The 15,311-nt window shown below is 35.5% G+C and overlaps 1 protein-coding gene across 1 annotated transcript; it reads left to right on the top strand.

Annotated features, from left to right (window-relative positions):
* On the top strand, positions 1-13,835 carry LOC129005416 (gamma-soluble NSF attachment protein-like). The gene is made up of 9 exons (XM_054434303.1): positions 1-209; positions 2,688-2,755; positions 4,221-4,305; positions 4,728-4,745; positions 5,374-5,581; positions 11,041-11,111; positions 11,644-11,821; positions 12,390-12,620; positions 13,657-13,835. The coding sequence occupies exons 1-9, from the start codon at positions 148-150 to the stop codon at positions 13,699-13,701; spliced, it is 966 nt and encodes a 321-aa protein (XP_054290278.1). The 5' UTR covers positions 1-147; the 3' UTR covers positions 13,702-13,835.
* Positions 13,836-15,311: the final 1,476 nt, after the last annotated feature.

Genomic DNA, 15,311 nt, shown 5'->3' with positions numbered 1-15,311 from the left:
TATTTTATCGAAATTTTGCCTAGTCGTCTGCTACGTTGAAGTTGTCAAGTTGTGTAGTTACTCAGTAAAATCGGGTCTCTTTTGTATCAATTATTACCAACAAGGATACGATTTATAATTGATTAATGTATCTAGAATAATACGTTCATGGCGGACACAAACAAGAAATTTCAAGAGGGTCTAGAACTAATTAAATCCGCAGAAAAGTTGTAAGTATGGTAGTAATGATTTTCTGCCTGACGTATAATTCTGCTGAAATAAACAATTATTTTGGTAATTTTCATTGTTTTTAAATTCACATAACAATATGTTCAATTACAGTCCTAGGTTTGCCAGTTCTTATAATCCAATTTGTAGTTTTTTTTTTCATTAATTTGCCCTGTTGTGAAATCTTGCATCAGGGAACAATTTTATTTCATAGGCTAGGCATGACATAGCCTACTTAATCATTTTAAAATTAGGCCTGATGTGTACATGTATTAATGATATAGGCCTAGTTACAAAGGCCTACTTAATTTTAATTCTGTAATTATAAGTTAGACTAACTTAGGCTTTACTCTAAGATGTGTTACAGTCCTTTCACAAAATGTTAGCGGTTTGACGGGAAGTTTTTCTGAGATCCCCCAACACTTTTTTGCCTTATGTATGTCGCATCTGATTTAAGGTTCCAATAAGTTATTCTTTATAATTAGGCCTACTCCTTTATGTTTAATATTTACTAAGTTTATTTGCATCTTGGTTTTATTGATAAAAAATTATTGGTTAAAATGCCGGTACTTTGGTATTATACGGAGGCCACCCTTATACAGGGCGTAGACATCAAGGGTGGACTGTAGGCCTACTCAAAATTTATACCCTACAGTAGTCATGCCTATTCTGATGCCTTTATACAGGACCGGTTTAAAGGGTTAAGCAGAGTACAAGGACAAGCAAAAGGGCATGCTTAAGTGCTTTCCAATGCTCAGTATCAAAGAAGAAGACTAGAGGCATTGAATTCATACTAGTGTACCTGTTGCTCAAATTCGAGCAATTGCTAAGTATTACAGGTGTTATTTTAAAACGAATAACAGACATAATTTCTGATGACTTTAAAATATTTGACTCAAAGATTATGGAAATCCTCAAGATGTACATAACAGATCGATATAATCAACATTTTATTTATTTTAAATAGTGTTTTCTACAAATAGCCTTACTCATAGCCACATTAAGTTTCCAGACACATTATGTGTCCAAAAGCCTAACAGCACGACTCCCTTCCCCATACCACCCTGAGCGATAGGGATCATTGAGATTCGCTCTAACCTTTCCTCTCCCCTTCATGGGCAAGTTTTCATTCCTTTTCTTTCTTAGTTTTTGTTTGTTTCTTTTTATAAATTTTAATGCCTGTATGTATCCCTGGTTTTTCCTATTTCCCTAGCTACTTTTCTAAACGTCTCAATTGTTTCCTTTTCACTCATCATAATTTATTTTCTCATCTCTAGACCTATCTTATCCAAAACTTCTTCCTGTTCTCTCCTATTTGTCTCCTGAAGTGAACAATTTATTATTACGTGACTCGTGGTTTTTATTTCTCCACATCTACATACTTCCTCTTCCACCTGGTGAAATCTCCACAAATTCGCCTTGAAATTTTCCATGTCCTTTGACAAACTGCGTTTCATTATGGCCCATCTCCCAATCTTGTTCCAGTCTCTTTCTGATGTTAGGTATATATCCGAACGTTTACCTAAAACGTTAACATAAAACACTCTGCTCCCAACGCTCTTCTGTTTCCGATGTAGTCCTACCCGCTTCCTTGTCTTCAACAAAAAATCAACAGCTTATGCAGCGATTATCCAACGGTCCTAAATTGAATGTGAAATCTTCAGGCGGCTGTTGGAGAGCACGCTTAAACCTAACACGGAAGGGTGCTTGCTGTATTCCTCCCTAAGAATAACATGGGAACTTTGAAGGCCACTGGGGCAGAGTCCTGATGGAATTCCAAAGTTTTTATGTTTGATGGCAAAACTACATACTAAGACCTTTCTTGACACCTTTTAAGACACCTTGGACATGGTGATCGGTAGCACCACCACTCCAAAACAATTATGACAAAAATATGCCTAGCGTATTAAATATATAGATTACACTATAAGAAGCTAAACCCCAATGCTAAAAAGGGTGATGGTTGTGCATAATGGAGAAAGCATACTTCTCAGAGAAAGCCTAATTTACCCACTGTCTTATACGCCTTGTCCGTAATCTACTATTGTTGCAGTCCGTCAGATGTTTGCACGCTCCGGACATTTAAGTACTAATTATTTTTGTATCCAGAGATAATCCGCACTACCATGTCAGTTTTTCTGGGTGGGGGGGGGGGCGTAATGTCATTCGATTACTCTAAAAAAATGTCTAGAACTGGCTCTGCCTTCATCCTTTTTCATGCAATTATTTAGTCTCTAGTTTATAGCTAATCATTTGAAACTAAATCAGACAACAATTCACAGCATTATTATGTGTACAGTTTAAGGCTTGTATCTGCGGGTAATAACACTGCTAGTAAATACCCACTTGACGATTTACCAAATTTATGTGCCGTAGAGGTGTATTTTACTCTTGAAATGTACATCTTTGAACTCAAAGCTGTATTTGATGTGATTTAACTATGCAGTAGTATAATTAAAACAATTACAAATTAATTTTAGTTTGAAGACATCTTTGCTGAAATGGCGACCGGAGTATGAGTTAGCTGCTGAGGAATACAACAAAGCAGGTGAGAATCAAACGTGTATTGGGTCAATAATATTAGATACTGATTAAAAGTGACTATATGCTTAACTGCTGGGCTTACATCTAAATTTTCAAACAGTAAATATAAGCTCTATATTATCAATAAGCTCATCATTTCAGTAAGAGGCCAATAAGTGAATCAACCCCCTTATAATGTATTTTTAAGGTCGGGAACAAATGTGTGTAGGATTCAGTCTTTGTTTGGTGTTGTGATTTAGTAAAGAGCTGAACATTATTGAATGTTGTATGCAATAAATACAAGCCCATGGGGCGTAGCCCAATGGAAATATGAAAATTAAATGATATAATATTGCATTGTTATCCATTTGTGAGCTATGTTTCAAGTTTCAAGTCTCTAGCTCATCGGGAAGTATTACAATTTTCAAGAAAGTGAGTTAATAAAAACAAGCCCGTGGGGCGTAGCCCAAGGGAAATATAAAAATTAAATGATATAATAATGCATTGTCTTCCATTTGTGAGCTATGTTTCAAGTCTCTAGCTCATCGGGAAGTTAGTATAAAATGTATTGCAAAATTTGTACCGGACAAGAAAGCGAGCTAATAAAAACGTTTTAAAAAAAGAGGAGTATTTTAGAATTAACAATTAACCTTAGTTGGAGGATAGACGTTTAATGAAGGCCTAATTTTCAACAGTACCTGCTAAAGACAACATTGCTTACATTAATTAGGCCTGATTAAAGTTCTGATCTTAACCGGAAAAAAATTTTGATGGAAAAATAAAAAGGTAAGATAATTTTATATTACAGGCTAACTTACCTTAAATCGTAATAATGAGAAAATAGGCCCTAATCCAAAATTTAAAGATCATTAATATAAAGCAGTAAAACAGGAACTTTTCAGCAAAAATTATTTACTTTGCGAGGGAAGTTTTATATAATTACACAAAACATGTTTCCAGTGCAATCCTTTTAAAAATCTCCAATGGCCAAAAGGTAGACTGTTTGGTCCGATCAATTACCGAGGGGTCTAAGCAGGGTTGCCACCCGTCCTGATTTTGTCGGGACAGTCCCAATTCTGGCCCCTTTGTGCCCGTGGTTATTTATGTCCATGTTAATACAGGTGGAGGGGAGGGGGGTCGTCCTGATTTTTCCCAAACCAATGGTGTAACCCTGGATCTAAAAAGCACCTGGCCACAAGAAAGCAATGTAGATTAGGGTTGACTCCATTTCAGTCAGTTCTAGCGTTCTAGTTTGCAACTGGCGACGAGTTCACTGCCCGTCGCAGAGTTTGATAGAAGAGGACCACCTAAAATGAATATTGGTTGGTGATAAGTCGATGATGCAGGCTGACCCAATCATATGCGTTGTGAATCACAACCACACAGCTTTTCTTAAATAGTTGTTGTAATTAAATATTTAGTGAATTTATTAATAAAGTACATAAAGTTTGACTCAAAAAACATTTCCTTTAAACTTAGTTTTGTTACAGCCACATGTTTTCGCATTGCCAAGTCTTTCGACCAGTGTAAGGAATGCCTGCTGAAAGCCGCCGAATGCCACAAGCAAAATCGATCGTATCCTTTAACATTCTTTGGTATTGCCTTGTGCTATACATTACTTTGTGAATGCTTCTTTATCTCACCTATTATCAAGTTCAATTAGTATTATTTCCATGTGAGATAGGGACGTCACCTATGTATTTTAACTTAAATATGGGTGAAGGGTGAGTGAATGGTGTGTCATGCCTTGTATAGCTTTGTTACTGACTAAGATCAGCTGTTGCATCAGTCAGGACCATTTATTGAAAGCCCAATGATCAAAGACAGCTGGGTCCAGTATCAAACCATCAATAGTTTATCAATTAATCAAATAAAACGTTTTTTGGGCGTTACCCTTGATTTATACATGTTCAGTCTTGTTCATTCTGATTTTGACTATACCATAATGATAGTCTAACTGTGAATTAATAAGTTTATTTCCTTAACTTGCAAGTCAGATGGTTTCACGCAGCAAAGTAAGTAATCTATTCTAATTTAAATGTAGATAGACCTATCTGTACTTAGACCTGATAAGTTGTCAAAATGCTATGTGTGCCCATATCAAAGACTGAAAAAACTTGAGATCTCTAAAACAAATCAAAACATAAAAATAGTTTTGAATATTTCCTGTAGGACAATAACATTTCTGTGGACAGGAAAATTAACGCAAAGATATATATATATATGCAAGATTTTTTCGCAAGCAAGGGATACGATAATGGTCTGTATGTGATTGCGGGACAGTTCAAGATTTTTTTGTGATCGGATTATATTCATGACGTTATGATAAATGCACACTAAACCAAACTTTTGGATACCAAAACCTGATACTGCTTTTTTATTGACGATAATACAAGGCATATGTTCAGTTCAGTAATAAAATAAATATTAACTAAATGTAATGTTTCAAATGGTGCTTACATTTCCCATAAGTGAAACTTAAGTTTAACCTGGAATAATCACCTCATTAAACTTTACAAAAGAAAATAATTATTTGTGTGACCAGGCTAAAATATAGTATGGCGATTTTATCTACAGTATTTATTTCCAAAAACTGATCAAACAAAAATCTTTCAACGTACACATCACTCCCATTGTGTTCAGGTGTATAGAGCAGGCGCTGTTGGTCAGCAAGGAGGTGGGAGACCTGAGGGAGGTGACACAGATGGCCGAGCGCGCCTGCAGCTTGTACCAGCAGCACGGCTCGTGTGACGCTGGTGCTTCAGTGCTGGACAAGGCTGCCAAGATACTGGAGCAGACCCAGCCTGAGGCAGCTCTGGCTTTGTATCAGCGAGCTGCCGACGTCTGCATGGTCAGTATCCGTCTTACTGTAAGCTTTAGATTAAATTAATGTTTTATAATTCCCATAATAAACCTTAACAAACTTGTAAAAAAGGATAAGGGTGTAAATTGGAGCACAAGAGCCTAGGTTATTAGGATTATTAGGCTTACCTGAATGAGAAAGAGTCCAAACTGGCTCAAAAAAACACACAAATTTACACTATATACACAAAGCATGGTGAGTCTGTGTCTCAGTCGGTAACGTCATAGACTTCAGGCACAAGGCAGGGATGTCGTAGGTTTTGATCCTGGTATCTACCGCTACTTGTTAACAGTACACTTCACCCTTGTACTGTATTGTACCAGATCATCCCTTACTTTGCTGGATACGTTCCATAGTCTATGTGGACAGGCAAATACAAGATTAAAAGTGGCCGCCCACCTCTTTTAGCGAATTTCCCATAGAGGGAATAAGCTGTTTTATATTCAAAGGGGAAAAAATATCCTTTACTGTAACTAACAGCATTTTCAACTAAGGAAGAGAGAGCTCGAAAGTACTAATATCTTAACTACTACTAAGTACTAATATCTTAAGTGAATAAAGGATGGGATCAATTGAATTATTTCGATACATATTTAGATTATGCACCATACAGGGTTTTCCTATATTCGTTGATCTTACAATGGTTATGAAACTTCAGTTAGGATTTATCCGAAGACTAAGATGGCATCTAGTTTTGTAAAGTTAACATCTTGAATTATGTCTCTGAATCAATTTAATAGCTCTGTTGAACAACGTTGCAAGTGAATAAAGTCAATATTTTTCAGAAAACACCAAAAAAGTTCTAGCCAAGCTAACCTATGTATTTAAAAAACAAAATACCAGTAGAGAATTTAATTTGCATTGTTGCTCTTTAGAAACCTCAATTTCACAAAATATGTTGTTTGCAATGTTATTCAGCGGTTATATTCAATTAAACTAGTCTCACAGTAAAATACAAAGAGCAGCTGCTACTTTTATAAATTTTATGAAATAATTTATAAATAAAAAACTTTTTTAAACAAAACGTTTTTAAACGCCCTAAAAAATGGAAAATAATTTACAAATAATTTATAAATATGTTGAGAGAGTATAAATACTTGTACGATTTAAAACAAAAAACGTGGGGTGCATGCAATAGATAGTTTACCTTCACCTACTGAACTAATGTATTATTATCAATTAATTGCATGCACCCAACGTTTTTCGTTTTAAATCGTACAAGGATTTATACTCTCTCAACATATTTATAAACTATTTGTAAATTATTTTCCATTTTTTAGGGCGTTTAAAAACGTTTTGTTTAAAAAAGTTTTTTATTTATAAATTATTTTATACTTTTTAGTTTTAATGTGTGTGCATGTTAAATCTATTTCAAGCATTTATATCAGATTAAGACAGAGGCATGTGGAAAATGTATGGCTCCGGTGAAATAGAACATTGTTTCATAACCTGATTAGGGTAGCACTTTTTCTTCCAGATATCACAACACTTGTCACAAAAAGTGTTTTTGGTTAGATGGAAATCACCTTCTCGTTGAGCATAGGCCTGACGCTGACGTAGTAGTCTTGCCGATTTACAAACCTGCGTAGCTCGCTTACGCCATTTGGCTAATCTTGCCGACTTACAAGTCTTCGATTCATGTTGCTTAACTTGTCTTTTTTTCTTCTCCTTCTCTAGCCGTAGCTTGCGTTGGGAGGCTGTCTCCTTCCAATAAGCCGTGGACTGAGCATAGGCCTGACGCTGACATAGTAGTCTTGCCGATTTACAAACCTCCGATTCCTGTTGAAGCTTAACTAGTCTGTAAAGAAAAAAAGAAATAAGGAAAAGGGTTTCCCCTTTCTACTACTTTTATATATTTAAATATTGTATTTAAATATATTTACTCCTTGCAATGCTCTTTAATGAATTCTTTACAAATGTTGGTTGCCCCTAGGTTGGAAGAACTCTAGAAAATAAAAATATCAGACAGAGCTTTTGGCAGTGGAAGCTTGATGTTATAAAAAATATGTGTGGGCCCTGCAAAATATAAATATTCCCCAAAGGTCCTTAGGGGACGCCCTTGGTACTGTTATGGTTCTTCCAAAAATGTAATACCTTTAATGAGAGCAATTTACCAGTCTTAATTCTACACTGAATTTACTTGCTCACTACTACACTAGTGTTTAGTGTTGCACTTAAAAGGTGAATCTTTTGTAGTGGCTTATGATTTACTGAATTACCTTTTGTTTACCAATTAGATACTATTGCATATACTGAATTACCAAGGTTATTGAGAACTAAAAAGTGAGTAACAATTTGATTTATTAAGCAGTATTTAAGATTTACAATGATTTCGGTTTGACAATTTCTGTTTGTGTGATGTAATATAAAATATGACCGTGAGTGATACAATCAGACTGAATTGTTTTGTTTGAGAACGTTGAATGGATTTATCAAAGGGGAATATTTGGCGCGGTTTCACACCGATCTCGAAGGTGTCAACGGAGGAGTGGTTTTTAATTTAATTTGAGATGACCAGTGCCAAGCAAGTCCTGTTCGTTGGCCAACGATGTAAATATGAAGGTTGATTCTCGAAGGTCAACTGATTAAACAGTATTGCGTTTAATCGTAATAATATTTACTGGAACGTCGCTTATTGTTTTATGGCTAATTTGACACTTTGGCGGTTCATCTATATGCAAACTGGCACAGCCTCCGATAACACTTCCGGATTCAGCCGAACCAGCTACCTAATCCCTCCTTTGATATTAATTGATTCCCCCAAATTTAAATACTGATTGTGACACTCTTTGATGAATTGTACCTTTAATAATGACTCTGTGCAAAATTCAAATACTATATAAAAATATTACAAAGCAACTCTGAATTACCCTATAAAAACATTTTCATCTATTTATTCTTAATGCTATTGTATTACCACAGTCTAATAAATAAAGAGGATTGTTACAATATGAATGGATATGAAAATCAGCGAATTGGGATCGAACCGGGGAACATGTGTTTATTCTACATGAATTAACAAAACAAGACAGGAAAATTTACAAAGTATGCGACTCACTGAAATTTAAATATATAACAAATAAATAACACAAATTACTTACAGTTTGGAAGTCCACAAATATAACACAAACAAAGGGATCAGGATGAGGAAATGTAACTAGTCGGTATTCTACAAGACGCGATCAATTGAAACTCGTGTGAACGTTTGAGAAATTTTCAAATGGCGGACCGCGTTTGGCTGGTAACGAACTTTTGCACTTTTTGACAACAACACAAATTCTAATTTCCGATCGCGAGGCAATTATATCCCTTAGGGATATAGGCTGAACGACTTTAAGGAAATTTGAGATTGCCCGACCAAACGCCGCGAGATGAATTTAATTTGCACAAACGAAAGTTTTACCGAACTAGTTACGTTGAGATTTGGAGAGGAACTGATACTGCTGGAAGCAAATGACCATCCGACTAGACCTTATCCCCTCTACTCCTTTAGTGCGTGGTGCATTCTGGTCTATACTGATCTATTGTTCAAAACAGCTGACTGTTCTTTGCGTTAACTTGTATTGATGTGTTGCCTTTTGCAACAAAATCGGTACAAGTCTTTTTTTTTCTTCTTCTCTAGGCGTCGCTTGTGTTGGGTGACTGTCTCCTTGACCATAATATGAGTTATCATGCAATATTCACAAATAATTGATATTATTACATGTTTACAGTTCGTTAATCCGAAAACTCACAGTATAAAATAAGTTTAACAACTATAGTTTGTTATGGAATTTCTCTGCAATGCATTCACTCGAAATATTTATTGTTTACTTTATAGAATACTAAATAAACAAAAATTGACATTATTTACAAACACCTTGATACCTGCAATCAGATTGTTTTTCTTTATTTTGAAATGTTTGTTTGTATAAAGAATCTCTTGGGAGCATAACCTGTACCTCTTAACCTCTGCTCATCGAACTGTCAAATTTGAGTATTTACAGCTGACTTAAATTAGTTGATATATTTACATCCTTTCAAAATGTAAACAAGAAAAATTTGGAAGCCCATGGGGCGTAGCCCAAGGGAAATATGAAAATTAAATGATATAATCCCTAATAGATGTCTTTTGTACTGTGTTTCTGATGTGGTGGGTTTTGTGTGTGTACAATTTTTACAAACACACACAAAACCCACCACATCAGAAACACAGTACAAAAGACATCTATTAGGGATGAAAATATCAAAGAAAGCTTCTCAAACATATTAGTTTTTTTATTTTTTCTCCGCTTTGTATAAATAAATGCCTGCATGGGCATAACTTTTCTTAGTGAGAGGTTATGTCTCAATTCATCAAATTTTCAGGAAACAAGAAACAAACGACAAACAAACGAATACTTTTTTTTCTCCAGTTAGACACTGCCTCTTCAATATTTGGAAACCCCTGGTCTATGAACCAGGAGAACAAAGACTTCGGAATGAAGCATTGATTATAAATCAGCAATTTTTTTCAAACCATATTAGAATTTTACATTTCTGCTGCCATTATTATGTAGCTTAGATAGGTGCCTGCCACAAACCGCCATGGAATTAGTAGCGCTAGAATATTTATATTTGTAAAAAGAAAAAGAAAAAAAAAATGTAAATTTTGTTTGTTACATTTTTGTGAATCAATTGGACCTCGCCGACAAGTTTTGCAAACTTGGCGAGGCCAGATTTTGTATTATCACAAATAAATAAATTTGAATTTTGAATTTTTGAATTTTTTGAATTTTGAATTTGAATATTGCATTGTCATGCATTTGTGAGCTATGTTTCAAATTTCAAGTCTCTAGCTTATCGGGAACATCGTTTAAAATTGATATCAAAATTTGTAGGAAAGCGAGCTAATAAAAACAAGCCCATGGGGCGTAGCCCGAAAGGAAATATGAAAATTAAATGATATAATATTGTAATATCATCCATTTGTGAGCTATGTTTCAAATTTCAAGTCTCTAGCTCATCGGGAAGTATCAAAATTTGCAAGAAATCGATTTAATAAAAACAAGCCCATGGGGCGTAGTCCAAGGGAAATATGAAAATTAAATTGTATAATACTGCATTGTCTTCCATTTGTGAGATATGTTTCAAGTTTCAAGTCCCTAGCTCATCGGGAAGTTAGTATAAAATCGGTTGCAAAATTTGTAGCGGACAAGAAAGTGACCTAATAAAAACGTTTTAAATAGCCTATTTTTCAAATTTATCACACTCTGAAGTAGCCTATGATGTATATTTAAATTGACTACCATGTTATTGCAAAAAAACTCAAAAACTTACTTGAGATAAAGGATATATTAGCAGAGCTTCATTACAATAAATTTATCATAGCAATTTGGTAATTAATCAATCATAATTTTTTTATAATAGGTTATAGCTTTTTTTCGTAATTCCGGTATATTTTTACACATGGATTTTTTTATTCGCAGGGCGAAGATAGCACCAGACAGGCAGCTGAATATATAAGCAAAACTGCCAGAATCCTTGTTAAACTGCAATTGTAAGTGGTCCTATTTAATATTCAATTTGTTTAGATGTACCACATAAACACAAGACTTGTCTCGTCTCAGATAACTATTGTAGTAAATAAATTGTTAAAGAAATGCTTGTAATGGATCAAAATACAATTTCCACCCTAGTGCTATTACTTATTTCAAATCAATAGAAAAAGTAGCCGTACCCCTTCGGCTTAAATGATTGGCAGGTTAGAGTTCAAAGTTTAAGATGTAAAAAACCTCTTTTCTTTTCTTCAGTAAACAACATTTTCAAATTTGAACACTGGTTTTATAATTATTTATCTCTGTATGTTTTACATTACAGTACTGAAGTTACTTGGTATGAGATACCTGTAATCTAAGTCACTTGAAAAGTATTTGAATTGCACCCATCTACATTTACTACCATTTGGGTTTTTCTCTGTAGTAACCCTTTTCACCGTGTCTTACCGAACCAATATTATCAACATGAGGTTATCATTTTATATATCTGAACATAGAAAGAGGTTAACGTAGCATGACCCTTTGGTGATACAGGTATGATAAGGCAGCCCACGCCATTCGCCAGGAGATAGGGCTGCACCAGCAGTCCGAGCACTTACCAGCTATTGGCCGGCTGGCCGTGGCGTTGGTGCTCGTACAGCTAGCCCGTGGAGACACTGTAGCCGCTGAGAAGGCTTTCAAGGAGTGGGGCAACTGCTGTGAAGCACCCGAGGTGAGAACTGAAATTACTCGGTGACATTTTGTTTGAAAAATGCTCGATGGGTGTACAGTAGACTGGGTAGTCCTTCCATGTGCTTTATTTGCTCCTCCAATACCTCACGCTTGTTTTAGGGATGGAATCTTGTACTACTACAACACTGCATTATTGAGTGCTAGATTATTTAGACCATACTGTAATTTAGTATCAAAAATTATTCAACAATGTGCTACTTTTAAACCATCTTTTTATGTCCCACCTTCACATCCTAGGACGATAGGCTCTAGCTGGGATCTGTTTCTCACATTCCTTCAGGCTTGGCCTAGAGGTTGTGGCATTATTACATGGATGAGGTAAAAGTATTTTACATCTAAGTAAACGTATTTTGTCAGGATCTTTTGAGCTGATTCAAATTAGCAACTTTGTTTAGTCATCTAGACCTTAAGATAAAGACTAGCGTTACTATGTTGTTTTAATAAAATTATTAAAAGCTTAGCGACTTCTTAACTTCACTTAAGGAGTGCTGACGGCCCTAGGCCAAATACTTGCCAAACACTATGCACTATACTTGTTACTTTTGTAGGTACAAACCCTGGAGATGCTTTTGACTGCGTATGACGAGGAGGATCCAGAAGCGGCACTCCGAGCTCTCAACTCTCCGTTCATCAAACACATGGACGTGGAGTATTCACGACTGGCACGTGACTTGTCTCTGCCCAAGGGACCGGACGTGGTGCCACCTAAAGCTTCAGTGATACCCGGCGCTGCACCGTCCTACGTCTCCCCCAATGCTAAGGGTGGCCAGGGCGAAGAGGTAAATTAGTTTGTTATTGAAGTTCGGAGGTGAATCACTAAATTGTCTGGTACAGGAAAACCTCACTAACACACTATGTGGACTCAGGGGTTGTCTAGAATAGATAAATTAAATAAATAAAATACTGAGAAATAAAAACACACCACGGACTGAAAACATGTTTATTATTTTGTTTATAGTTCAATTTTGGGGATGGTGACTTTATGTGATTAATGGGAGTCTTGCAAACATTCTCCACAAATTAAAAAAAGTATAAAAAGCCATTAACATAATCTTGTTATTTATTTACTTGTGTTAATTCACATTAGCATAGCATTAGTTAAACATTTCTTGAGAACAGTCCAAAGTCCAAACCATGGTCTTGTTAGGACCCTAGTGATAGTTCAATGACAAATGGTATCTAGGTCCAGTAACAATCTTAGACTTTAACCAGAGACCTAATAATTAGAGAAAAAATAGGATTCTTTGAAGCAACAGTAGTGGGTGTGTAAACAATAGCAACCCATCCCCCTCCACGCTAATTACCAGACAATCCATGGTCAGGTCTTGACTCCAAATTCCCTAGTTTTGGGATATCTTTTTGAGGCACACACTGACACTTTTTTCACCTCCACTTGCAACCTTTGACAACGAATTATATTTTCTTTGTGACTTGTGTATCTATTACTGTAGCCCCTGGACTCTATCTTTCTCAGGTAAGCCAGCTGAATTCCATGGAAAAAATTCTTTTCAACCACTTGGCTATCCTTTAAAATATAACTTAAAATCCCATTGGTAGTTAACTTTACAAATTTTACAATTAAACTGGAGCATTTATCCTAATGTCTCAAATTATCCTAATGTCTCTCGGAACGAAGGTCCTTCAAAGATCTTTATTTTTCAGAAATCTTAAATGGGGTTTCATTTTTCCAATGTTTTGACTAGGGGTTGATTTTATTCACTCAGTGTTTAATTTTTGATCGATCAGAAATATTTGTTCTGTTTCTAATAAACGTTGAATATGTGATTAAGCACCAAATGTATTTTTGATCTGCAGGCCAAGAAAGGAAGTGATGACGAGTATGATGAGGGTCTGTGTTGAACAACTCAAGGTCAACATAGTTCAAGGTCATCGGATCTCAAGTTCGGCAAACAGATGATGCATCAACACAACTCTTCACTCCACCTCTGGTTTTACCATTCTCTTTGCGAATACACATGGTTCGTCACATACAATCTATAGGCAGTTTCATTATTAAGCTTCTTGTTATTCAATTTTGTGGTCAGGTTTTTTTCTATGTGAAATAGTTTAGCTTGTTTACTTAAGAAAATTAGACCTACAAAAGTATAGCTACAAACAAATTGTCGTATAACATGACACTAACGCTCCTTTCACAATATACAATTTTGCTTGTACGATTATTAATCTGATTTGTAGTCGACCGTTGTAGCTTATGGCTTCTTTCAGGTTATAAGATTACCAATCGTATACGATTTTCACCCGCATAGCGACCGTAGGGGACCACTGCAGGTATCCGACTCACCTGCATGGGGTAGATGCATCCAGTGGAGACGGGCGCGTTTCTTTCTTTTCCTCCGCCGGTATATTATCAAAGCAGCAATAATTTGCTCGCAATCCATACTACTCAACACTCTCCAATGAAGTGTCAATGAACTCTGTTCCGGTGGAGTGGGAGGTTCTGATTTTTTAATCGTCCGATTCGATTACAAATCAGATAGTGTGAAAACAACTGACCCACGATGGTCTGCCCTTAAGATTTACAATCGTATGAGTAAAATCGTATAGTGTGAAAGGAGCGTAATTCCTCACCAATATAATCTGAGAAATTTTTCCCTTGGACGGAATATCACTAAGACCCTGGACTCAAAAAATAAACTAGCCGAACTCATTTTGGAAAAAAAATTCTTATCTGCCACATTGCTCTAAAAAGAATGTCTTATTTAACTTTTTTTATTTTATAAATATCTTGTGATAGTTTTGTATTTTGTATTGTTGTGCTTATTTTATAGCTTTTAACTATGTTATTTTTAGTATGGAAATTTGTCATAGAAAATATCACATTTTTATATTAATTGGTTGTTTGTTAAGTTCCAAGTGCCAGAAATATTTTTTTAAGCATTGTATTATTAAACACATTTAAATAAAAATCTAGTTTGATTTTATTCTAGACTATTATAGGCCATAGGGTCAACCATAATACATTCTTTAGTCCAGGAAATGCCAATTATTGTAAACATCAAAGTTGGCCTATATAATTTTTTTTGTTACACTATATTTTTTGTAGATTGCATTGCTTCTACGGTACTAATTTAGTAATTTAAAATGCCGAAAACTAACGACGATATTTCTGATGTTGATGTGTCATCTTAGTATTGAAGTCTAGTCTGTGAATATTTTAACTTGTTCATACATTCCTTTAAATGTTTATAGGTTGTTATTCCTTGTATGATAAGTAGACATTTTAAGCTACTTAACACGTTCGCTGCTGAGCGCTAGATGCCGGGACGGCGCCAGTTGCTGAACTACGCTCGGCCGCTGCGTGACATTGCCACCGATACACTGAATTACAGTAAAAACAACAGTAGTTATACTGGATGGCAATGTTCTGCAATAAAACTGGCTTTGGATATAGTACTAAGTGATTCTGATAGATAGCAGCACTACCCAGGTTACAGTCGGTAAAGTAGTGT

Source organism: Macrosteles quadrilineatus, unplaced genomic scaffold, assembly GCF_028750875.1.
Source record: "Macrosteles quadrilineatus isolate MER2022 unplaced genomic scaffold, UCM_ALF_1.0 Scaffold_21__1_contigs__length_2333173, whole genome shotgun sequence".
Classification (NCBI taxonomy): Eukaryota; Metazoa; Arthropoda; class Insecta; order Hemiptera; family Cicadellidae; genus Macrosteles; species Macrosteles quadrilineatus.
The sequence above is the reverse complement of the archived record's forward strand: the minus strand, read 5'-3'. Positions and strand labels throughout refer to the sequence as shown.